Source organism: Aegilops tauschii, chromosome 3 (genome assembly GCF_002575655.3).
Source record: "Aegilops tauschii subsp. strangulata cultivar AL8/78 chromosome 3, Aet v6.0, whole genome shotgun sequence".
Taxonomy (NCBI): domain Eukaryota; kingdom Viridiplantae; phylum Streptophyta; class Magnoliopsida; order Poales; family Poaceae; genus Aegilops; species Aegilops tauschii.
The window spans coordinates 569,884,846-569,911,051 of record NC_053037.3 but is presented as its reverse complement, the minus strand read 5'-3'; the positions used below and the strand labels follow the sequence as shown (position 1 = coordinate 569,911,051).

Genomic DNA, 26,206 nt, shown 5'->3' with positions numbered 1-26,206 from the left:
ATAGTGTAGGTTGTCGTACATCTCTTTTTGCATCCGGGTTCACCCATGTTTTTTATTGTTTTTTTCTAGTAAGTTGCAAACGGAGGAAGAAATAGTTGGCTAGCTAGTTGTAAAATTTGCACATGGATGGAAACATAGTTGGATTACGGGACGAAGGACGATCAGGAGTGCTTTTTCGTTTTCATTTTCTAGTTGTACACGCTCATATGTCAATTGGCTGCATCCACATGATAGTTGCATGCTCTAGATCATTTAGTTGGCAGGACATTTTTTTCATTTTTCAGTTGCACGACCTCTCATGTCAGTTGGCTACATCTCTAGAAATTATAATTGGGAGGGCATTTTTTAGATGATATCTAAGTGGTACACTGCATAGCTGGCTAGCTAGTTGTAAACATTGCATAGGGAGGCAAACGTAGTTGGATTACAGCACAAGAGAGACGCATGACGTCCAATTTCAGTGCTAGTTTATCCAATTTGGCTATTTTTGCAGTACTAGTTGGCCATTGTAGTATCCCTAGTTGGATATGAGCACGAGGAAGTTGCACAATACATCCATACATAGTTGGCAGTTTAATTTTGCTTAAGTTACTCTTGTTTTTTCATAGTCACATTTTTTCTTGGCATCTATAGCAGTTGTAGTTGCACATATTTTTTAGTTCTCAGTTTGGCGTTGTACATAATGTGGATCTGGCATATCCGTACATAATGCACAAGTCAACTCTCTTGAATATACGTTTTTCTTTGATTTTTTGATGGTCCTACACTCTCCAGTAACCCGTAGGTTGATAATCAATTTCTTGTTGTAAAGTGGCGGAGACAGGGACTGCCTGTGCAAGCGACAGATCCACAGGGAGGTGGTACATCATCTGCAACAGTCATCAAGGTAATAGCAATGGCACTAGACTTGTTTTCACCCTCCTACAGTGTTTTTTTCATGGTTTATTATTGCTTACTCATTTTCAAAACTCCTTCACCATTGATAAATACTAGTTCTGCATGTAGTTGCACAAGAATCAATTAGGAGTTGGTATCCTCAACTTTTCAAATAGTTGCACAACAATATCACACGAGTTGGCATCCTCGACTTTCATAGATGTACCAGAACCATTTGGGAGTTGGCAGTCTCAACTTTTTAAATAGTCCCAGAACAATATCACATGAGTTGGCATCCACAACTATTTTAGTTGCACAAGAACCAATCAGGAGTTGGCATCCCGAACCTTTTAAATAGTTGCACAGCAATGACACATGAGTTGGCATCTTCAACTTCTTTAGTTGCACAAAAACCATTCGGTAGTTGGCATCCTCATGTGTTCACATGCATCTGATTTTCTAGGTTTGCAGATGCACTTGAATTTAGTTGCACTACTTATTTGGTAGATTACAATCTTTTAAAATTCACTATTTTTTCATTTTGTGTTCAGACACGCTAAATTCATGTTCATCAGTTAAAAATTCATTACATAGTTGCAGAAACCTGCAACATGAATTGCATCCAGGAGTACTTACAGTTGCACAAAATAGATGATGAAGTTGCACAACAGCCAGCATAAAGTGTTTTGGAATTCTGCATACAGAAGTTTAGCTAAAACCAAAATGAATCTGAAATTATATGAGTTGGCATCTTCTACTTTTATATGAGTTGAAGACGCCAACTACTGAAATTCAAACCCCACAAGTAGATGGGTCTGAGAGTGTTGTCAATTTGCACACTTGTACTGGTTAAGTTGCACAAACACAAGTCAAAGCTGGTTCAGTTTTTCTCAGGCTTCTTTTTTGTATCATATGCAGGTTTTACAGGTTGTGGGGGTGGATGAGATGCTGTAGATTTTTGCACACAATTCTAAGCTACAAAGTCACGTATACTACTATGTCGAAAGATCAAAGGAAAAAAGCACATGCAAACCAGATTCTTGTCTAGTTGGTAGTTATGTTTGCATAGTACCTACAATATACTTTTCTTTTCTTTTCTTTTCTTTTTGCTACATAGGCATTGGTTCTTCTGCATTATGTGTGAAATAAGACTCTCTATGTCCTCTCTCCTATATGTTTCCACATTTTCTGTGTTTTGTTGCACACATTGCTGCAAAAGTTGGCTAGTCCCATTATGTAGTTGCACGAAAATCATTTGAAATTGCACAGGTACAGATCTCTGTTTATGCTCTCTTCAACTATGAAGAAGCTATTTTTGCAAGGAGAAATTTGGTGAGAGGGGAAAGGGAAAGTTAAGGAGGGAGGATCTAAACAGGAGGCAGAAATGATCACTTCTTTTTTTCAACCTTGTTGGTTCTGCCTGGTACTTACTGATATGTTTGTCCTCCCTCTTTCTTTCTTTTTTTGTAGCAATTGTTATTACACCTTAATTCATCTGCCATGGCAGCTCTGGCGATGGAATCCAGACCTGGGAACCCCTAGTTTAGTGGGAAGAAGGTGGGGGTAGGTAGGGGCATGGGGAGAAGAAGTTGGTGGCGTTGGTGGCCAGGAGGGCGTGAGAGCTTCGGGAGGGCATGTGATGGCCTGGGGACCACGTACGGCGCGTGGTTTGTTGGGTTAGAGCGCTTGTGTTGCTACTGGTGGAGCGCTTTCCTTCTCTGGGATCGGTGGGGACCAAATCTTTCCTTTTCTGGCGGCCACTCGGGAACGCTAGGGAGCAGCCAGCCGCTCCCTAGACGCGTCCAACAAAAAATGGCTGAAGAAAACAGTAAAAGGATAGAACAGTACTCAGTACACCTACTGTACTTAGTAGTAGACATACAAAGAAAAACACAAAGAAGGAGTCGTGAGTAAAGGAGCAACTGAACATGCGAAGAATAGAGGAGTTACTGCAGGTGGGTGTACAGGTGTTCGGCATGGAGAAGGGGAAGAGAGGAAGAAGGATTCAGGGGCTGGCGGGACTCACCTGCGACGCCGTTGCAGTCACAATCACCGCCGTCACGTCGCCTACTTGTTCTCCTCCCTATTTAGTTGGTGTGGGGAGGACTTACACTGTTTATCCTGCGATGACGGTGTGAGTTGCGACAGTAACGGGTGGCCACGAACCGACGGAGCTTGGGGTCGTAAGCGGAGACGCCATCGCCGTGGTAGCGGACGAAGTGGAGAGCCAGCAGCGCTTTCTCTACCTTTGGGTCCGGTCGAGTAGCGGAGCCGCAGGCGGGCCTGATGCCGAACATGGCACGGATCTCATCGGGCGACTTCCCGTCCACCATGGCGGCGACGGTGTTGCAGGCGTGGTCAAGCAGGCCCTCATTGCCGAGATCCTTGGAGGTCAAGGAGCATGGCGTGGTCCAGGCCGGGCCGGCGGCGGCCCATCCCGGGTCGGCGTGGGTATGCCTGGAGCAGTGGAGGATCAGGGAGAGGGCAGCAGAGTCGACACGGAGGTGGACGCGGGGGTAGCGCTAGCCGCTGCTCCTGCTTCCGCCGGCCGGGGCATAGGTGTCGTACTCATACCTGATGATGATGTGCTCTAATTGGACGCCGCACTGGCTTGCCTCCGCCTCGGGCACCACCAGGTCCACGGTCCAGCCATTGCAGCACCACCATCTTCTTCCCAACTTCTTCCAGTTCCTCTCATAGATTAAAATAGCCCGCGAAACAGCCGCGATAGCTGCACTATAGCTGCCCCGGAGCCTCGCCGCTAAGCTATGGCTGTTGCCGCGAAAACCTCAACATATCCCTCTAAATGGCTCAAAAATCAGCAAAACTCTTCAAAAATCATCTCTCCCACCAGAAATTTTTCCGCTATTTGCCGCTATTGCCCGCTATGACGGCCGCTATAGCTGCCGGGAGAGGCCGCCGCGAAATTGTTTCTCCCGCGATTTTAATCAATGGTTCCTCTTCTTCGGTTGCATCGACGACGGTGGCGACTCCGCCGGGATCGCCCGCCATCTCCTCCTCCGCTCTCATCTTTTCCGGTGATTTATTCTTGCTTTTCTCCTTGGTTATGTTCGCGTGGGATCGCTAGAAGTTCCCCATGGCTCCTCAACCTCTCTGCTGATCCGATGAAGCGCGCGGCGCGGGTTAGTGATCCATCCATGATAGATTGTTGTGGCCATCCCTCTTTCCACCATCCCTTTTCCTTCCTCGTTCTGGTCGCCTCTCGTTGTCTTGGAAGGGGGCGTCGAGTTCGCTGTCCAGGAAGGAGACGGTGCTGTCGTGCGGCGAGGGAGCCCTCGTTGTCTTGGAAGGGGGCGTCTGACGCGGTGATGACAGGGAATCATCGTGATTGAGGGTGAAGGGATCCGTTTGCGATCAGTTTCCTGTTTCTATGTGCCTTCCGTGATTGTAGGGGCTGCGGGCATGGAGTTTCACATTCCTCCACGGTGGAGTACGGTCAGTCGTTGTAAATTGCAAAGTGCATGCCACGAAACAGATTAGGTTAAGGCTAACCGTTAAATTAAGTTTACTGGGTCTAATTGTGCGGTGGTAATGAATCCGTGTACGTTTGTGGGGTGCACGTAAGAAAGTTCTTATTTGATTGTTTATTAGTAGTAGAGATTATGATCCTTAGCTTCAACACGGGGTGGTGGGAAAAGGGCGTGTTACGATCCATATGCCACAACCAATTGAACAAGTCCGTGCCGAAGCCAAAACATCTCCTCGTGCTTCAGAATATTTTCAATGGTGATTTGCAAAGTTAGTACTGAAACTCGTTTGCAAATTCCTTTCTGGAGCATCATTGAAAGTATGCTGAAGCAAATTCGTTTTTCTTGTTCTTCGAGAAGAGGCGGCTGTTTCATGGGCCCAGGGGGTACCTATTCCAACATTTGGCCCAATATCTAGCTAGCGACATCTCTGCCCACCACCACTCATTCTCAGTCACCACCGGCCGCCACCACTCCCCTCACTGCTCCAAACCGAAACCCTCGCCGTCTCCTCCCCCAGACCCCCTCCTCCACCGGCGGCCATGGACGACGCGCATGTGATCCAGGGCATCTCCTGGAGCGATATGGTCGCGCACATGGAGCGCGGGGGCATGGACCGCGGCATGGTGTATTTCGGCTACAACCTGATTCTCCACTACGTGTACAGCTACCTCCCCGACCCGCCCGTCTCCCCCGCCGCCGCCCTCTCGCTCTCCGCCGCGCCGTCGCCCAACGACGGCGTCGACCGCATCAGTCGCCTCCCCGACGCGGTCCTCCGCGACATCGTCTCCCGGCTCCCTGCCAAGGACGCCGCGCGCACCGCCGCCCTCGCCTCGCGCTGGCGGCCCCTCTGGCGCTCGGCTCCTCTCACTCTCGCCGACAGCCACCTGCTTCCGGACGGCGGCGCGGGGGGTCAGCTCGTCATCGGCGCCGCCTCTCCCCGCGCCGTCACCGCCGCGGTGTCCCGCGTCCTCGCGGCGCACCCGGGCCCTTTCCGCTGCGTCCACCTCACCCGCACCACCATGGAGGAGCACCGTGGCGAGATGGCCCGCTGGCTCGACATCCTCGCCGCCAAGGGGGTCCAAGAACTCGTCTTTGTCAACCGCCCTTTGCCGATAGACCTGCGCCTCCCCGCCACCATCTTCAGCTGCGCCTCCCTCACCCGCCTCCATCTCGGCATCTGGAGGCTCCCGGACACCGCCGCCGTACCGCGCGCCGCCAGATTCCCCAATCTCCGGGATCTCGGCCTCTACTGGAACTCCATGGAGGACCGTGATCTCGACTTCATGCTTGAAAGAAGCCCCGTCCTGGAGTCCCTCTTCATCTTGGGATTCCAGAGCGGATTGCGCCTCCGCCTCGTCAACCAGAGCCTGCGGTGCATTCAGCTGGGCTTTTCCTTCGCGGAGGACATCGACTTGGTGGATGCCCCTCGCCTGGAGAGGCTCTTTCAGTTCGCCGAGCTCACCGAGTCCCCCAAGATGAACAATGGCCGCTCCACCAGGAAACGCTCTTCTGTGATCAAGATTGGCTCTGCTCCTAAACTGCGTGTGCTGGGATACCTTAAGCCAGGAGAGCAAGAGCTGGTAGATCCTACTTTAATTTGCATGTGTAGATGTGCCGTGTCAATTAACAATGCTATTGTATGATCCTCTGTCCTTGGGGTGAATTGCAGGCTGGGAACAAGGAGAACATTGTCCCTAGTGTGCAGATTTTGGGCATAGAGGTGCAATTCGGTGTCCGCAATACTGTCAAGAAAGTGCCTGGCTTTCTCAGATGCTTCCCCAACCTGGAGACGCTCCATGTCCAGGTAAATTTGGTTAACTTTGAATGAGATACACTTGCTGCATTGGCAATTTTTGCAATATTAGTTAGTGCGTACATATGTAGCATGGTCAGAAATGTGAATCAGACTAATTATCTAATCAATTACTGGCCTGATCATAGAGTCCTGATCGATTTCATCTGCAGTCCCGCCCCATATCTGAAGAGTCCACTGGCAAGGTGAGTGTCAAGTTCTGGCAAGAGGGCGGTCCCATCAAATGCATCCTGCAGAGCATCAAGAAGGTGTTCTTCTATGAGTTCCGAGGGTCGAGAAGCGAGGTTTCTTTCCTCAAGTTCGTCGCGGAGAAGGCTCGGGTGCTGGAGCAGATGGTGGTTGTGGTGTGCATAGAGTGTTTCTCCCCGGGGGATGATAATGTGAGGGTGAAGCTGAAGCCCCTAACCAGCGCAAAATGGAACAGCAAAGCTTGCAGACTAGAGCTCTTCAGGAGCCCGGTCACTGACGGTTCAGGTCCTGCTTACAACCACGAACTAGCTTCTGATTTTGAGTTTGCTGACCCTTTTGACCTCAAGTACTACAAAAAAGCAGGAAGGATCTCTGTAAGTTAATTGGTAGCGCCACGCCGTGCCACTTGTTCAAGAAGACTGCTGGTACCTTGCTAGACTTTTTGTTGTGGCAGCAGCTGAAAAACCTACTTCTCTGGCAGCTGTGATATGCTTTCTGCAGGCAGTGTATTACATGATGAGGATGTTTGTGTCCAATTAAGTCCTATTATGTGTCTGGATGCTATGTTGTGGCTTGTCGTTTGTTAGTTATGTTGTTATCTATGAATAGTGAAAGATGAGTTCAGTTGACAAGGCAGGAAGTTGCTGCTTTTCTTTTCCAGCTTAAACTGTCACAAATCGTTTGCTGTAATTGCTCCACTGTAGAATCTAAACTATTTACATGGAAGTGTGTGATAGAACTCTTCATGAGGCTATAAGCATGCAAATGCATCAAACTATGGACGTTGTTCTGTTGCAAATGCATCTGAAGTAGATTGAGATTTCATTCTGCTTCGTCGTGCTCTCTGTAGAACGCTTCTAAATTTCCTGGTTTGTCCAACTGCAATTTCTTGACTTGCTATGCATTAGGTTGGTCTCACCTTCATGGTTTGTTGCGCACTGTTTGTTTGCCAAGAATGTTAGCTATGCATGGTGAAAGATCACTTCAGTTGTGCTGGCAAAGAAGACGCGGGCACTGTATTACAAATGGTTTGCTGTAACTGCTGTATCTGGACATTGCAACAAGCAGGACATATGGACATAGTTCAGTTGCAAATGAATCTGAACAAGATAGAGATTGCGTTCTGCTTCGCCGTGATTGATCCCTTTCGTGCTTCTCCCTGTAGAATGCCTCTACATTTCTATATATCAATCTGAATTCCAAAAAGGAACGAAAAAAAAACCCTGTCATTCACAGACTTCTTGTTTCTCCAGCAGCGACACATCAAACTGCATCTTATACCGTTCATTAACTCGTGAACAGAATAACATAATTTCACACACCAGTATAAGGTTTGATTCAGTTGTGGAGGCAAAGAGGGAGCAGGAAGTTGCTGCTCCAAGATATTTTTTGCCTAGCTTAAACTATTGCAAATGGTTTGCTGTAACTTCTCCATGGAAGAATCCAAATAATTTAGACAAGAGCGTGGGGTACAAGTCTTTGTGAGGCTATCAGCAATTCAGCATGCAAGTTGCTCAAGTTGTAAAAACCAACAAGCAGGACATCTGGACATTGTTCAGTTGCAAAATGCATGTGCAGTAAATTGAAATTTCACTCTGCTTCGGCGTGATTCCCTTCGTAGAAGCGTAGAATACAATGCTTCCCAATTTTAATATACTGATCTGAATTCAGGGGGGAAAAGCTATCGTAGTATACTTCTTTCTCCGGAAGCTACACTCAGACAGCATCTGATATCCATTCACAGAATTAACATAATTCTACAAACCAGTGGAAGGTTGCTGGTAATACAAACCTTCAAGCCAAGATCACATGCTGGCACTTGAAAATGTCAGAATGGACTCAGAAGTTGTATTCATGTCGAGGTCGATCTGAATACAGACACAGTTTTCGCTTAGGTCAACTAGTACATGGCCCTGGTTTTCTGACCTTAGTTACCCACTCAATGGCGGCTCAGCAATGTGATACAATATGACGCGCACATAGGCGTCACTTGAGTACATAGCAAATAGCAAAGCGCTTTCTACGCCGTCATACAATTATTCCTAGCAGTTGGGACTCAAAACCACCCACGTCTTTATTATTGCGACAGACATCCATGAGTTTCCGCGAGTAGACCGGTGATGACCTAGTTGAACAACCGAGGCCTCCTTTGATTTGTAGGAATTACATAGGATAGAAATTCTAAACGAAAATTTCCTATAGAGTCCATTGGTTTGTAAGAATGGATTCCTATTACTATGTAGGATTGACTCATACCCTTCATATTTCAAAGGGAAAAAAAAACATTAGCTCAGACCCGATGGATAAAATCCTATCCTATGAACCAAGTGACATCTCTTTCCCTATAGGAACTCAGATACATGTCATTCATTTCCTATGGCATTTCTATTCCTACGATTTTTCTATCCTATGAATGAAAGGAGGCCTGGACATGTTTCAATTTGGTTATTTCCTGCAGGTTTTCTATCAAGCATCCAAACAAAGATTTGATGATGAGGTGCAGACTTCAAAAATAAGGCTCAATTGATCTTCTTAGATGCAGAGCCTGGTCTTTTTGTTATAAAAATCTAATAATTCTTTATTAAACTATAAAGAAAAACGTGGAAGATTGTGGTCTTATCATTCTCTTCGAAGCAATATATACACTGCAGGGAGGGGAGCAGAAGTATCGTGCTGCTCGGAAAAAGATATGCGGAATCAGCATGAATGAATTTGACCAGGTTTACAAGCTCTTACATGTACATTTTGAATAAAAGGTAGTCTTACTTTCTACTGTGATTTGGCTTACAATCCTAAAAATTTGCTGAGCAAAGGATCGATAGAATGCTGCCCCAACCTGAATTTTGTTTGCCAACTGGACTTTAGATGAACACGGTCACATCTATTTCTAGAATGTTGCCCCCTTGCTGTATATAAATGAATTATTGTAATTTATAAACTGAAATCTGTGCAATGGTTGTTGATTGGAATTTCTTTGCTTAAAGGCTTTGTATTCCTTTCTCTCCTTTGAACCATAATCAAGATGATTCTGTCGAGTTTTTTAGCTGATTCGGTCATCCTAGTTTATTTCCTTATTGTCATACGAAGTCCTAAATATCAAAATTTAACATTTGTTGCCAACATTTTACAATTTAGCTTCACTTATTTATTGGTGTTCATCTTTTTATTTATGAAATTATGTAGATTTGGATACTTTAGTTTTTGAGATAATTTCTCATGTACTTTAATTAAAAAGTTACCCAAGTGAGTTATTCAAGGTTCTGCCTGTTTTTTTTTACCTGCACGTGATCAAGAAATTGTTCGCCACTTTTCACCTCACATTTCCCCTTGATTCTTTTCAATTATAATTAATTGATACCATTTGTTTCAGAATTTTTATAATTCAGTAAGCTTTACTAGAACCAAACAGATGAACAGTGGATGCTAAAAAATTGTACTGTTAAGTAGTGATATGTATGTGCGACACAGATCTTTGGGGCTCGGTTGCCAACGTACCCAAATTGAAAAAAATAGAAAATTAAAAAAAAAAGTAAAAAAATAAATCCTGACTTTTTTTGGAGTCAAACATGATCAGTTGTTACACTTGTGTGAAATGAATGACATTCATCGTATTATGGGAGAAAAAACAACATTGACACTATATAAAAGTTACTATTCACGCTTTTTATACTCACATATTTTTTGTCTTGGCCCTGGAGTCGGTCAAAGATTATCCTTTGCGGAACTTTTCATAAGACTGTAATATCTAATCACGTTTGATTCCAAAAAAGTTCAGAAATTCTTGACTCTTTTTGAATTTTCTAAATTATTTTTTCCAATTCAAGTCCATTGGTGCCAGAAACCCACTAGGTATCTCCGTATGTAGTTGTGGGTGTCAGTTAGCCAACATGTAGTTGGATGGTTAGGAGGACAGTGGTATCCCCAGCCCACCAGAGTTCAAGTCCTAGACTTGACATAGTGCTTGCATTTTCCTAAATTTATTTCAGGCCTTCTGGCGATGTGCTTTCAGTGGAAGGAGACGTTACCTCTTTCAGAGGTGCTCATAGAGATAGGGTGTGCGTGTGTGCGTTTATAGGGACGAGTGTATGAGCGTATGTGTCTGTATTGTGTTAAAAAAAGGGTTCTCTCCGTATCATATAAGATCCTTACAACAGAAATCAAATTGCAAAATGGTACATTTTATTTATCCTATAGCTAACCATGTAAATCCCTGCATAAAGTATTACCATCTTTTGTATTTTTAGGAATCTTTTGTATATTTATAGTTCTATATGAAAGTATAGGCTTGGCTGGATCACCAATAGAAAATAAACCGAGCCCAGTATAACTAAAGACCGCAACCCGGAGTCAATTACGATACAACCCAAAAAAATTAACCCACGAACAAAGAACCATGAGACAGCTTCTAGTTTTAGAGCATCTCCAACAACTAAAAAAAACTCCCAGTAACATTTTTCTGGGATGAACGCTCCAACAAATCCCCATAAAACTTCCCCAATAACCAACCTGTCATATGGGGCCCATATGTCAATCAGTAGGCGATGGCATGGCAGTGCTCTAGTGGCTATGGTGGCAGTCTGACGGGTGGAGGTGACAACAGCGACGTTATGAAGACTAGTGTCACTAGTAGAAAAAGAGGCTTCCATACGCCCCCATTAGTCCCTAAAATAATCGAACCGCGACCAACTATCTGGGCCCAGCGCGCTCGGTCGACAGCTGGCGGACGGGAGGGACTTTAGTCCCGGTTGGCCTGGCCAACCGGGACTAAAGGTCCTCAGGCTGGCCCGAAGGCCTTTAGTCGCGGTTGGCCAGGCCAACCGGGACTAAAGGCCCATCCCTATATATATAGGACTCAGCTCACTTCACTTAGCCACAATTGGTGCCACTTCTATTCACAATATTCAGAAGGGGGGTGGTGGGTTTGCTTTTGGTTCCTCCTATGCACACAAGGTGTTCGATGAAATGCCCGAGAGCAATAAACAAACATGATATGAAGTGTCCGAGCCACACTTGAGCTTTCTCATTTATTTTTCCTCCGCGATCGCGGTTAGCAACTTGAACCTTTCATGTGTCATTGATAAAATATGCATGTGTGTAGTTCATTGTTTAATTTGTATTATTTCTAGCTAGTTAGTTTAACAAATGCATGATGGTTAATTATATACTTTATATAATAATAATGCAGATGAATCGGCAATGGATGTACGGTCCCCGACTCTCCGGCGAGTTCACTACGGGTTTGAAAGATTTCCTCGTAGTGGCAAATGCGAACAAGCAGCGAGGTTTTATTATCTGTCCATGTGCTGTCTGTAAGAATCAAAAGGGTTACTCCTCCTCAAGAGATGTTCACATGCACCTGCTTCGGCATGGTTTCATGCGAAGCTATAATTGTTGGACCAAGCATGGAGAAAGAGGGGTTAGAATGGAAGAAGATGAAGAAGGGGATGATATCGATGACAACTATCATGATCATTTCGGTGATACTTTCATGGAGGATGATGCTGAAGGTGGGGAAGGGTTAGGTGAAGGTGAAGAAGAGGCACATGATGAGCCCGCTGATGATCTTGGTCGGACCATTGCTGATGCACGGAGACGCTGCGAAACTGACAAGGAGAGGGAGAATTTGGATCGCATGTTAGAGGATCACAAAAAGTCGCTGTACCCAGGATGCGATAATAGTCTGAAAAAGCTGGGCTGCACACTGGATTTGCTAAAATGGAAGGCACGAGAAGGTGTAGCTGACTCATCATTTGAAAATTTGCTGAAAATGTTGAAGAATATGTTTCCGAAGAATAACGAGTTGCCCGCCAGTACGTACGAAGTAAAGAAGGTTGTCTGCCCTCTAGGTTTAGAGGTTCTGAAGATACATGCATGCATTAACGACTGCATCCTCTACCGCGGTGAATACGAGAATTTGAATGAATGCCCTGTATGCACTGCATTGCGTTATAAGATCAGAGGCGATGACCATGGTGACGATGTTGAGGGCGAGAAACCCAGGAAGAGGGTTCCCGCCAAGGTGATGTGGTATGCTCCTATAATACCACGGTTGAAACGTCTGTTCAGGAACAAAAAGCATGCCAAGTCGTTGTGATGGCACAAAGAGGACCGTAAGTCCGACGGGGAGTTGAGACACCCCGCTGATGGAACGCAATGGAGAAAGATCGACAGAGTGTTCAAAGATTTTGCAGCTGACGCAAGGAACATAAGATTTGGTCTAAGTACTGATGGCATGAATCCTTTTGGCGAGCAGAGCTCCAGCCATAGCACCTGGCCCGTGACTCTATGCATCTACAACCTTCCTCCTTGGTTGTGCATGAAGCGGAAGTTCATTATGATGCCAGTGCTCATCCAAGGTCCAAAGCAACCCGGCAACGACATCGATGTGTACCTAAGGCCATTAGTTGATGAACTTTTACAGTTGTGGGGCAGACTTGGTGTACGTGTCTGGGATGAGCACAAAGAAGAGGAATTTGACCTACGAGCGTTGCTTTTTGTAACCTTCAACGATTGGCCTGCTCTCAGTAACCTTTCGGGACAGACAAATAAGGGATACAATGCATGCACGCACTGCTTACATGAGACTGAAAGTGTACGTTTGGGTAATTGTAAGAAGAACGTGTACCTGGGTCATCGTCGATTTCTTCCCCGAAATCATAACATAAGAAAGAAAGGCAAGCATTTCAACGGCAAGGCAGATCACCGGCCGAAGCCTGCGGAACGTACTGGTGCTGAGATATTTGATATGGTCAAGGATTTGAAAGTCATCTTTGGAAAGGGCCCTGGCGGACAATCAGTTCCGCGGGGAGTTGACGGGCACGCACCCATGTGGAAGAAGAAATCTATATTTTGGGAGCTAGAATATTGGAAAGTCCTAGATGTCCGCTCTGCAATCGACGTGATGCATGTTACGAAGAATATTTGCGTGAACCTGCTAAGCTTCTTGGGCGTGTATGGGAAGACAAATGATACAAAGGAAGCACGGCAGGACCAGCAACTTTTGAAAGACCCAGATGACCGGCATCCGGAATGGTTTCAAGGTCGTGCCAGCTACGCTCTTACCAAAGAAGAGAAGGTCATTTTTTGAATGCCTGAGCAGTATGAAGGTCCCGTCTGGCTTCTCGTCGAATATAAAGGGAATAATAAACATGGCGGACAAAAAGTTCCTAAACCTGAAGTCTCACGACTGCCACGTGATTATGACGCAATTGCTTCCGATTGCTTTGAGGGGGCTCCTACCGGAAAATGTTCGAGTAGCCATTGTGAAGCTATGTGCATTCCTCAATGCAATCTCTCAGAAGGTAATCAATCCAGAAGATCTACCACGGTTACAGAACGATGTGGTCCAATGCCTTGTCAGTTTCGAGTTGGTGTTCCCACCATCCTTCTTCGATATTATGACGCACCTCCTGCTCCACCTAGTCGAAGAGATTTCCATTCTCGGTCCTGTATTTCTACACAATATGTTCCCCTTTGAGAGGTTCATGGGAGTATTAAAGAAATATGTTCATAACTGTGCTAGGCCAGAAGGAAGCATCGTCAAGGGCTATGGAAATGAGGAGGTAATTGAGTTCTGTATTGACTATGTTCCTGATCTTAAGCCGATTGGTATTCCTCAATCGCGGCACGAGGGGAGACTAAGTGGAAAAGGCACGATCGGAAGGAAATCAACGATATGTATGGACGGTCATTCTATGACTGAAGCACACCACACAGTTCTGCAAAATTCCAGCTTGGTGGCTCCGTACTTCGAGCAACACAAGAATATTTTACGCTCGGACAACCCGGGGAAGCCTGAATCCTGGATTAGAAAGGCCCACATGGAGACTTTCGGCAGTTGGTTGCGAAAACATTTAATGAATGACAATGATGTTGGAGATCGGCTATACATGTTGGCCAAGACACCATCTTCGACTATAACGACTTTCCAAGGGTACGAGATAAATGAGAATACATTTTACACCATCGCCCAAGATAAAAAGAGCACCAACCAAAACAGTGGTGTCCGCTTTGATGCAGCAACCGAGAATGGGCAAAAGGTCACATATTATGGTTACATAGAGGAGATATGGGAACTTTACTATGGACCCTCCTTTAAGGTCCCTTTGTTCCGGTGCAAATGGTTCAAGCTAATAGGTGGTGGGGTAAAGGTGGACGAGCAATACGGAATGACAATGGTGGATTTCAACAATCTTGGTTACCTTGACGAACCATTCGTCCTTGCCAAAGATGTCGCTCAGGTTTTTTATTTGAAGGACATGAGTAGCAAACCGAGGAAACGGAAAGATAAGAAAACGATCAGTACATCATGCGATGATCCAAAGCGCCACATTGTTCTTTCAGGGAAAAGAAACATCGTGGGAGTGGAGGACAAGACAGACATGTCAGAAGATTATAATATGTTTGGTGAAATTCCGCCCTTCAAAGTGAACACTGACCCAAGCATTAAGTTAAATGATGAGGATGCTCCATGGATACGGCACAATCGTAAGCAAGCAGGGACACAAGGGAAGAATTGATGTGTAATAATTTATTGTACCAAACTTTGTTGAATGGATCATGTGAATTAAAACGTAAGATGGCGAATCCGGATGATTTGTATTTGGTCGATGAACTGAATGATGTATCAAACCTTTTGTCAAACCTTCAAGGGATCGAGGATGTAGAACAAAACAATTGGTATCGCCATCATACAGCCCTGCCGTGGCTACTGAGTGCATATATGCATACCAAATGCACGGCAGGACGTATGATGGCGAATCCGGATGATTTGTATTTGGTCGATGAACTGAATGATGTATCAAACCTTTTGTCAAACCTTCAAGAGATCGAGGATGTAGAACAAAACAATCGGTCTGAATTTTTAAAATGAATTAGTTTTATTTTTCTGGATTTTTTTGATATATTATTTGTATTTTTAAGATTTTAAAATGAATTAGTTTTATTTTTTTGATTTTTTGATAAAATTTGTATTTTTAAGATTTTCAAATGAATTAGTTTTATTTTTTTGAATTTTTTGATATATTATTTCTATTTTTAAGATTTCAAAATGAATTAGTTTTATTTTTCTGAATTTTTTGATATATTATTTGTATTTTTAAGATTTTAAAATGAATTAGTTTTATTTTTCTGAATTTTTTGATATATTATTTGTATTTTTAAGATTTTAAAATGAAAAGTATTTGAAAAAGGACACGAACCGCGACTAAAGGCTCTTTCCGCGCGGGAACGAAAACGGCGCGAAAGAACCTTTAGTCGCGGGTCGTGACACCAACCGCGACTAAAGGTACCCCTTTAGTCCCGGTTGGGGACACCAACCGCGACTAAAGGGTACCTTTAGTCGCGGTTGATGTCCCCAACCGGGACTAAAGGCTTGCCCTATATATTCTCCGCGGCTCTCGTCTTCTCCGCGCTAACCACCAAACGCATCCAGGACCTCGTCTTCTCCGCGGCGCCGCCCTCGTCTTCTCCGCGCCGCCCTCGTCTCCGGTAGGTGCCCGCCGCCGCCTGCCATCCTCCTCGCGTGCCTAGAAGAAGAGGGGACCGCCGCCGTCGTCTTCTCGCCCGCCTTCTCGCCCGCCGCCGCCTGCCGTCCTCCTCGTCGCCGCGTACTGGATGCGCGCCTTGCCAGCCTCGCGCGCGTGCGGAAAGGGCGCCGCCGTGCGTGCCCGTGCTAGTGGTCACCTCAGCGAGCGAGAGAGAGAGAGCAGAGAGAGAAATATAAAAGGAAAGGAAAAAGAAAAGGAAAAGGAAAATTTTCTTCTCTGGTCATAAAAGAAAAGGAAAAATAAAATGGCATAACTAATTAAATAATTATCCATAAATTATGTTTAATACCTCAAAATGTTCAGTGAAACATTTGGCACATGTTTTCAACCTTATACATGCAGTTTGACATCTAAAGTATTTCTGTTTTTGTTGTTTTCCAAAAATGGCTGAAATGAAAGCAAAAATTAATAGCTCCTAATCATTCAACCGTCGCTGCTCCTCCTCTATATCCCCTTAATCTTATTTTTTAATTCCTTTATACTTAATTAATTTTTACTACATGCAGGAGTGACATATGGCGGACGATAGAGCCGAGCCGCTTAGGGATCCGGAGGCTGAACGTTATTTAATGGGCATCATAAACAACGAGATTCCTTATGTGCCGGGCTCAGAAGATGAGCAAGAAGAGGATATAGTCTCTTCTTTTCTGAACCTTGACGGTGGAACAGACATTGTTGATGATCAAGAACGTGAAGGAACAGACATTGTCGACGGAGGTCAACCGTCAACAAACGACGATCTCGAATTGCAAGTAGCAACCACCTCCGGCGAGGTATATATATACATTGAGCCTCTCGTGATACAAACTTACTGAAATGTGAATACATATGTATTAACGCGCGCGACTCTCTTTCGTTTTTTAGCCCTCGGCCGGATCGAGTACGACAAAGCGTGGCAAATCCAAGGCGATGAAAACAGGAGAAACATATACCATTGATTTTGTCAGTGAAACCGGCAAGCCCCTACAGCACACCTCAAAGTTTATCAACCAATGCGGAGTCGTTGTTAGAGACAACGTCCCGATCACCGTCCAGGAATGGAAGGAGCCAAAGAAGGCACGTCTTGGTTTCAGTTTTGTCGACAAGAGAACAAAAAAGGATTGCTGGAGAAAGCTTATGGAACATTTCATTCTACCTCCGGAATACAACAAAGTCGATGAATTCGGTAACGAGGTTCCGGGTGGACGTGAGAGGAGGAGGCTAGTTAAAGAGTTCGCTCTTCAGAAGATGGCCGAAGCATTCCAGAACTTCAAGAAAAATTTAACCCGTGACTATGTCAACAAGGGCAAGACTCCGGATTTCAATGGACAACATGAGAAACTGAAAGATGATTGGCCAGAATTTGTGAGGCAAAAGAAATTGGAGCATTTCAAGGAAATATCGAAAAAAAATAAGGATAATGCGAGTAAGAAAAAGTACCATCATATTATGGGGCCAGGAGGATACCGCCTTTCGGAGCCTAAGTGGCAGAAGATGGAGGAGGACCTGAGGGTGCGAGGAATCCCTCTAGGTACAGAGGGATGGGACCCAAGGGCCAAAAGCTGGTGGTACGGGCATGGGGGATCGCTAGACCCGGAGACAGGGGTGTGTGTTCACCGGAAGAAAAAGTTTGCTCCCACCCAAGCCCTTATTGACGCAATGACCCAAGCTCAAGAGGGCTTGATCAAGTTCAACAGAGAGAAAGACGCACTGACAACATCCCTCGGGAATGATGAACACGGAGGACATGTACGAGGCAAAGGCAGAATTCCGTGGAAAGTAGGGTTTTCCCAGGACAATGACCCGTACTGTTACAGAAGCCGTAAGAGAAAGACGGACCGGGATGCAGATCTTTTGGCGAAGTTTGCATCGGACCTCCATGAGTTGAAGCAGACCGTGCATGAACTAGTAAAAGAAAAATCGGCTGCAGGGCCGCATGAAGATCATGAAGCGGATCACGGAAGCCAGCAGCGGAGAAGCAGCGTGGCTTCCACGGATGCCCCGCCTGGTGCTAATGCACCGACGATCGAGATTCGTGCACCGGAGCCTCACTACCCCGTGGATGATGTAAAGGAGATGAAAGAATGTGATCTGCATTATCCCGTGGGGAACGTTTCCACGAAGGTAGCTACCGACAGTGCTTTACCCTGTACACCTGGAGCACTCCACCACAACAACCCCATTGCATATGGCTATTCTCGTGTCACGGTGGAAGACATAGTCCAAGAGTTTGAGGACCTGGAGATTGACAAAGCTACACCCGAAGGGGAGAGAAGACTTGGAGATGTCAAGTGCCAGATCATTCTATGGAAAAAGAAGTACATAGTGTTTCCAGGCGAGGCACCAAGGCTAACAAGTCCACCCCCCTCCGATGGTGGTGGTGGTGGTGGTGGTGGCAGTGGTGGTGGTCGTGGTGGTTCGCCTACACCTCCTTCACGCCATTCGACGCCGTCCCCCGATCCACAACCTCCGGCGGGTAAGCAGCCGCCGCCCCCCAATCCTCCTCCGGCGGGTACGACGCCCCCCAATCCACCTCCGGCGAAGAAGCAGAAGCAGGCGGACAGCAAGGAAACCCGCTCCTGGACTATTAACCCGGACCCTTATGTACCTAAGACCACAAGGGTACCGGAGCCATCACTGAAGCCTCTCCTCCCAAGGCCTTGGGAACTTAGTGAAGCTGGAACCAAATTGGCCGCGTCTGCTCATTATGAGAAATGGAAGGCGGATACGAAGGCGATAAAAGAGCCTGAGCCCAAGCAAGTATTCACTGAGAAGCAAAAGAAGTGGGCTAAGGATTTTTTGACGACACCATCCCAAGCCGAGCTGAATATGCCTGACGACTATGGACATGAACTTCGTAGGCAAGCAAAAATATTGAAGGAGGAGAAAGAAGAAAGTAAAAAAAGCGGGAAACAAGTTGACCAGCTCGGGATGCAGAATAAACAATCGATCCCCCCGCTCATAGTGAAAGCCGGTCCGGAAGAGGACCCCGAGATCATAGCAGCTGCGGCAGCACTTGGATTGACTGTAGCAAGTGCCATGAAACAAGCGTCCGAGATGGGTTTGACTCTTCGTGCCTCGTTAGGCCTTGAGGATGCGCCAGTATGTGAGATAGCATTACAATATGTGCGGAATGGGCCTCTCGTCGAGCCTGCGCGGGAAAAGAGTCTACCACCACAAATGCAAAATCTGCTACATTGGTACAAGCATTTCATAACATGGGCCGGCAAAGAATATGTTTATGCGGATGTTACAGAGGAGCATCACACCAAACGGTACTCTGTACAAGTTCATATGAGTGAATTGTTCCAGTTGTTCAATCTGCGCGAGCTCGACAAATCTATCCTGAGTTGCTACGTTCTGTAAGTGATTTATTTCTACCTCATCTCGTTCTTCATTACCTGCACTATATATATATATATATATATATATATATATATATATATATATATATATATATATATATATATATATATATATATATATATATATATATATATATATATATATATTGTCCTAACTATATTGTTGCGTACGCTATTATGCAGATTGAAATTTGGGAATGCAAAATAAGAAACATCCATGATGTTGGGTTCATTGACCCACGTATCGTTAATGGACATGTGTTACAAAATCACCCCGAAGACGTGGAGAAAGACTTGTACAAGTTTCTTAGAAAGCATCAACTCAAAAGTCATATTCTATTTCCTTACCATTTTGGGTGAGTGTTTCTCTCTTGTGCCCATTCTCTTTTGTTTACTCCATGCATGGTATGTCTAATCGATCGATGAGTTATGCATGACTGTACATGTAACGTGTCCGCAGGTTTCACTGGATTCTGCTAAATATTGAACTTCACACCTCCAGAGTTCTAATCATGGACTCTATGGATTCGGATTCAGAGCGTTGGGCCGACATGAGAAAAATGCTGCAAAAGTAATTATTTTCAATCATTTGAGCTCTATATCGATCGGTCTCTTTCGTTCATTTCCTAATATCAAGTAACTAATAACTCCCTTGTTCATTTAATTTTCTTTGCCCTGTAGGGTTTGGAGACGGTTCTCAGAAGAAATTGTCGGTGAATTCAAACATGAGCTAGATTTTAGAAGGTTAGTTAATGTGGATAAGCAGCCACCGGGGACCAGTCTATGTGGATACTATGTTTGTGAGAACATCCGGAGACACACCTCTGAGCGGAAGGCATCGGATAGCGTGCGGAAGGCGACGGATAACTTGCGGAGGAGGCTTAGTCCAGAAGCTCACTTCCGACCAATTCAAGATGAATTAGCAGGATTTTTCATGAGGGAAGTCATCAATCCTAAAGGAGAACACTATACCGAGGACGAAGAAATTTATATGCATACCCGAGATTGAAACTTGTTCGAAGTTGTATATGGTCATCCATCCTAATTGTGTATGGAAACTTGTTCGAAGTTGTATATGGTCACCCGAGATTGAATATATATTATATATTCCTCTTGAATTCTTCTTGTTTGAAATTTCATATGCATGTATATAGTAGCGTAGAATATGTGTACTGAAACTTCATCAAAATTAAAATAAAACACAAAATAAAATATAAAAGAAATAAAACACTACAAATTAAAAAGAAACCAGGTTTAGGGGGGCTAAAACCCTAAACCTGCGGAGGAGGCCTTTAGTCCCGGTTAGCCACGAGAACCGGGACTAAAGGTCCTCCGCCCCGACGGACTCCTGGCGCCCACGTGGACGGGCCTTTAGTCGCGGTTCGTAAGAGGCGCGACTAAAGGGAGGGGCCTTTAGTCGCGCATATTTAGTCCTGGTTGCACAGCCGGGATTAATGGCCTTTGCGAACCGGGACTAAAGGCCTATTTTCTACCAGTGGTGGTTGAGGCGCACCCTTGGTGCGCCGCCTGAAAGGAAGCTGGGGCGGTGCCAGGTGGGGTGCGCCTCTTTCCCCTTCTTATATGTACTAATGTACGCATCCATTTCTATTAGCATTTTCCAATTTACGTAACATGATTGCATGAACTTAGCTTAGCTTACTTCCCTGTCCTCTTTGTACCATGCACTGTCACTGTCCTATTTGTACTATGCACTATTACAAAATCAGACTGAAAGCACATAAACATGGATCAGCTCTAAGAGAAAAGCAGTGACATCATAGATCATAGATATCAACGGGGACATCTGGTGCAACAGGCATCAGTCTTAGGTTACATACACGATCAGGTTGCTCGCGACACCCTTGGTCTCAAGCATGTCCAACACCCGCTTTTGCTCGAAGGTGAGGACGACGACGACGGCGCTGTGAACTGCTCCGGCTCCTCGTCCTCCGCCCCACAAAGCAAGAGGCGAGATGATGTCGACGCCCTCGCAGATGGCTTGGCCTCCTCATCCACCTGCTTGCTTGCATATATAGTCCCTCCGTCCGAAATTACGTGTCGTATAAATGGATGTATCTAGACATATTTAATTCTATATACATTCATTTTATCCATTTCTACGACAAGTAATTCGGGATAGAGGGAGTACTTCCTCCGTCCGAAAAAACTTGTCTCTCAAATGGATGTATCTAGCACCAAGTTAGTGCTAGATATATCCATTTGAAGAACAAGTTTGGGACAAGCTTTTTCGAACGGAGGGACTATATGATAAAAGTTTAGATGTAGGAAGCAATATATAATGCTCCAAAAAGTAATTGCATGAATAAAATGGAGTGCAGAACTATTTGCTTACCATCATAGGCAATGCTCCAAATGTATAAGTGCTTTGTACATCACCATACTCTATGTAGAAAGACGAAAAGGACATGTCAATGATTGAAAAAAATTGAAGGTACTACTAAGACGACAATATGTAGCACTAATCTAAAATATAGATTTTGACGTGTCTGAGCACTATTACTCAGACTGGAGATAGATTGTATTTATTTATTTGGTCGTCGCACGTAAACATATTTTCTAGTGCTTTGTTTAGATCTGTCTATAGACCTGCATCATCACATTTGTTTATGATAATCAAGAAGTTATCCAAATGTGCTACAATACATTTAGAAGCTACAAATGTCAAAATATTTCTTCCTTAAGGTATAGCCAAAAGATACTGCAGCATGTACTTTCTAATAATAGAGATAAATAGAACCATACAGCAACCAGAATAATAATAAGCAGCAGAGATGACATCAAATAATGTATTGCCAGCAGGAAGTTCAAGAGATGTTGTGTGTATGAGTAAACATGGGACATACCTCACTGCCTTAAACATATATATTTCCTTTTGAATATACAAACCATAGCAACCACTGTCTCTTTCAAAATAATCTGCACAATCCTATTGATATAGCCGGCTTTGACATCCTCAATCCTAAGGGCCAACATAGTTGTGTCCCTCATTCGCCACAAAAGGGCATGTAGAATAACAGCAACCAACAGCATGTGATCCGAGATAATGATAGTAGTACTGAAATTTTGAGGCCCCATCTTCATACTTCACTACATATGAAAACAATTAGTACCTTACGGCTTATTAAAATACTCTCTGCTTCATGAAATAATCAAAAAATGCACTCTTGTTTAAGGTGGTCTATCTTTCGGAACTATTCCCCTGCTTGGTTCAGGAGCCGATGAGCCATCATGCTTTTGCATACTACAAAGTAGTTGGTGCACTACTAAATAGGAACTGGAGAAGGTTCTATCTAGCATCAGGGAGGGCTTCATTCTTTTTACAATCCTAACAAGTATTATGTAAAAAAATTGTTTTTCTTTTGATCTGGCTGGCATTTAAAGTGTTGATTCAATTCATATCGTCATTCTATTTATTTGTCTGTCTTGCTCAGTAAAGCTTGCTTTTGTTAATTAGACCAAAGCTTCCATACCTTTTACAGAAGAAAACAAATAACCTGATGTTAATGTGTGTGAACCTGCGTGAAAATGGCTTCACAGAGACAAGTGCGAACAACTCCGTCTCAAAGACATGGTATGGGGTTTGTGTCTAGTTTAGAAGAAACTATTAAAGCAAAGGGCTGACCTTAACTAAATCCTTATGGTAATATGCAACACTGAGATTGAAATGCTATCATCTCTATCATCTAGTACATGCTTTACAATTAAAAAAAGAACTACCTTCTTCATCTTTCAAGATTTTACCACTGAACATTTGCAAGTTCATAGTGTATTTCCATGCATACACAACAACTTTTTTGGAAATTTTATTATTATTTCGTTTCGATTGGTTTCCGGGCCAGAAGTTCCTTTGGATTAGGAAGAGCGATTGACGGATAAGATGATATAGTAATATCTATAATTTCATAATGATAGATATGTTGTAAACCAGATATGACTTCTATGTGTCTAAAGAATTAGTCAGAACAGCACAAGAATATGGGCACTTTGTATAGAACGCAAGAATATGGGCACTTCTTGTATTCGTATTAGGATTTAAAGTAAAAATAACAGAAATGAACAACAGAAACATCTTACAACATGCAACAAATTTTTAGAGTATATTTGAGAAACTTTTGGAGCGGGTGTAATACCTCATTCTTGTGATCTCATAAGAACCCTCATTCCTCATTCGTGTGTTCTCGCTGATGCTTCAACATCAACAAATCCAATGAGCATAAATCCTTTGTGACACCAACTGGAATCTGTCAAAGGAAAACCTGCAGCATTATTAAACAAACAATGATTCTGAAAAATGAAATGGAAAACCTGCAGCATTACTAAACAAACAATGATTCTGAAAAATGAAATGTCCAACTGAAAATGAGTTGGTGATGTATATACTCTTTCTAAGTAACTATAGAATCTAATTTCTGAATGAAGGGTGTAAGTAAGGAATTAATTTATACATAATGGAGTTGGATACATCCAGCGTTCTAAGAATTGCAGAAAAGAAAAGATATTAAAAACGACATGTAAAATGTAATACATGTGGGTTGCAGCAGTCCCTATATCCAGCAAGGATTAGCCTGCATTTTTGTATGACAGACCAATGTAAATGATGTACACCCGCACCTTATTTTATACCTTTGGATTGAAGACTCTGTACAATACCAATATACCATTCACCTCTTGTCATGGACCTTCTAAAAGAATTACTTCAGATGCCTTTAGTACAACACATGCAATTTTGTGAGATGAGGCAATTGTGAGTATATATAAGGTAATAGTAACTAACTGTATGCATTCCTAGTAACAACAAATGTTAGATGTGCTGAACCGATGCTCTATGTAGCCTACAACAAATTATTCTATACGCAGATAATATAAGTCGCTCTATATTCTGAACCACCATTTTAATTGCCATGGGGTCTGTTCTGCTTATTCTGATGGATTAATAAAATAGATCCAGTGTTGTACCAAATCCATTGTATGCAGTAACTACAGGTTACCATTTTTTAGTTTTAACAGCTTTCCATATAGTAGAGCAATAAAAAATGTAACGAACAGGGGAAAACCGGCAAATTAACCTATTGCTGTAACAATGGACAAGATTAACAAGTCATAATAGATGGCATACATCATTTATTCTGCTAGTACGGCCATAAGTAGCACCAAAAATATCCTCCTCTTTTGCTGGATACTAAAGTTGGGGATTATCACGAATGCTATTGAAGTTCGGCACCTTGCATAAAAATAGCATAGCTAGATACCAGCTCAACTCATGCATACAGATTGTTCAAAAAGAAATTGGATATGCGTTCACTGTTCAACAATATCATTATCGCTTACCGGCATGTCAGTATACTTACGCATATAAACAAAATATAATGCATCGTATTACTTCCTTGAATATACCTAGCTTTGTGGCATAGATATTTCTTTAGTTCTATTTGAGTCATTTTAGGATCCTCCATTTTCTTCTGCTCTTTCTTCTGATAAATTATCAAAAGAGCTTAACACATCATCCTGGACATAACATCAGAACCATCATCTTCAATAAGTTTCCGAAGTTGCGATATACTCTACTTTCTAGAAGCTGCTGGATGAGAAGAAACCTACACAAAAAGGGGTAAAATAACATAACTCTTTCAGGTCTGTGCATTCAAAAAGAAAAAGAAAAGGTATTGCTTAGTATATAAAAGTGACCTGGACACATACGCCTTGATATTTCTAAGCCTCGGCAGAGGCATGCTTGCTTGCATTTGACATACGAGGAAGAAAGAAGACCATTCAAAAAGGACACCGCCTACTTCGAGTTAATGAAATTTTAGAACTATGTCACCAGCCCATTCAGCTTTATTTACAAGGGTGATCTAAATTATCAGCAGTGCGATTTCTTCAGTCTTAGATCCTGCATAATGACAACTACATTGTGAAGGATTGAAGTTTAACCTGAAACCGTAGGGCAGAGACATCAGCAAATCAACCAGTCAAAACCTTAGAAACAATCGTCTGCAAGATTAGATACACTCACAGGCTAGAACGATACAAAATGCACCAAGAAATGATCTCAACATGCCATCAATGCCTACCATCAATTAAAAAGCATTAGACCACAAGATTAAATACACTCATGGTTAGAGTGATATAAAATGGTTACATAAATATAAGAAAAAGTCACCTGCTCAACCGGCCTTTTGACTCTCTCCTCATGGTTCCTCCATCAATCACTCACTCTACCATCAATTAAAAAGCATTAGACCACAAGATAAAATACACTCATGGTTAGAGTGATACAAAATGGTTACATAAATATAAGAAAAAGTCACCTGCTCAACTGGTCTTTTGGCTCTCTCCTTATGGTTCCTCCGTCAATCACTCACTCTACCATGTCAAATTATCCATACGTGTAGCAATAGCACATTCCACCCTAGAAGCTGCAACCCAATGGAATGACTTATAAGCGTAATAATATAGATGCAAAGCTAACCAAAATACTTCTTCTCAAACATTACACTTTTACTAACACGAAGATAAAAGAAATATGTAACACTTGCTCAGTTAGAACAAATGCAATAAAATAATATTATGCAAAAGAGAGTTGAATGAATCTCGGTGAGTATAAAAAAGTATTAGGGTGAGAAAGAAAGCTGGCAGAAGAAAATTGGCCTTACAGATACACATAACAAATCAAACTTGTCATTTTCACATACACTGTGGGCATGACACTAAAGCATCAGTAGTGGAGTTAAAAAATTAAAGTGAAAAACACAAACTTTTAGTGACAATCAATCAACATGTTTTCTGTGAGAAAAAACAATAAAAATTGGCACTATATTATGAAGATATAACTTGCTACATCATGAATCATGAATTTACTAAAGAGTACAATTTTTAAACCTCATTGGATTAGCAAAATTTCCACCAAAAAATGTGCAAATAAAA

At 43.4% G+C, this 26,206-nt stretch overlaps 1 protein-coding gene across 1 annotated transcript; it reads left to right on the top strand.

The window, feature by feature from the left end:
• The first annotated feature begins 4,835 nt into the window (after positions 1 to 4,835).
• LOC109783799 (F-box/FBD/LRR-repeat protein At1g13570-like) lies at positions 4,836 to 7,095 on the top strand. Its single transcript, XM_020342397.4, has 3 exons — positions 4,836 to 5,947; positions 6,037 to 6,171; positions 6,333 to 7,095. Exons 1-3 carry the CDS (start codon positions 4,907 to 4,909, stop codon positions 6,750 to 6,752), a joined length of 1,596 nt encoding a protein of 531 aa, XP_020197986.1. The 5' UTR covers positions 4,836 to 4,906; the 3' UTR covers positions 6,753 to 7,095.
• The last annotated feature ends 19,111 nt before the right edge of the window (positions 7,096 to 26,206 follow it).

Coding starts and splice junctions, on each gene's coding strand:
- LOC109783799 (XM_020342397.4), top strand. CDS start 4,907: ATGGACGACGCGCATGTGATCCAGGGCATCTCCTGGAGCGATATGGTC. Junction 5,948..6,036: donor AGCCAGGAGAGCAAGAGCTG/GTAGATCCTACT, acceptor GGTGAATTGCAG/GCTGGGAACAAGGAGAACAT. Junction 6,172..6,332: donor TGGAGACGCTCCATGTCCAG/GTAAATTTGGTT, acceptor TTTCATCTGCAG/TCCCGCCCCATATCTGAAGA.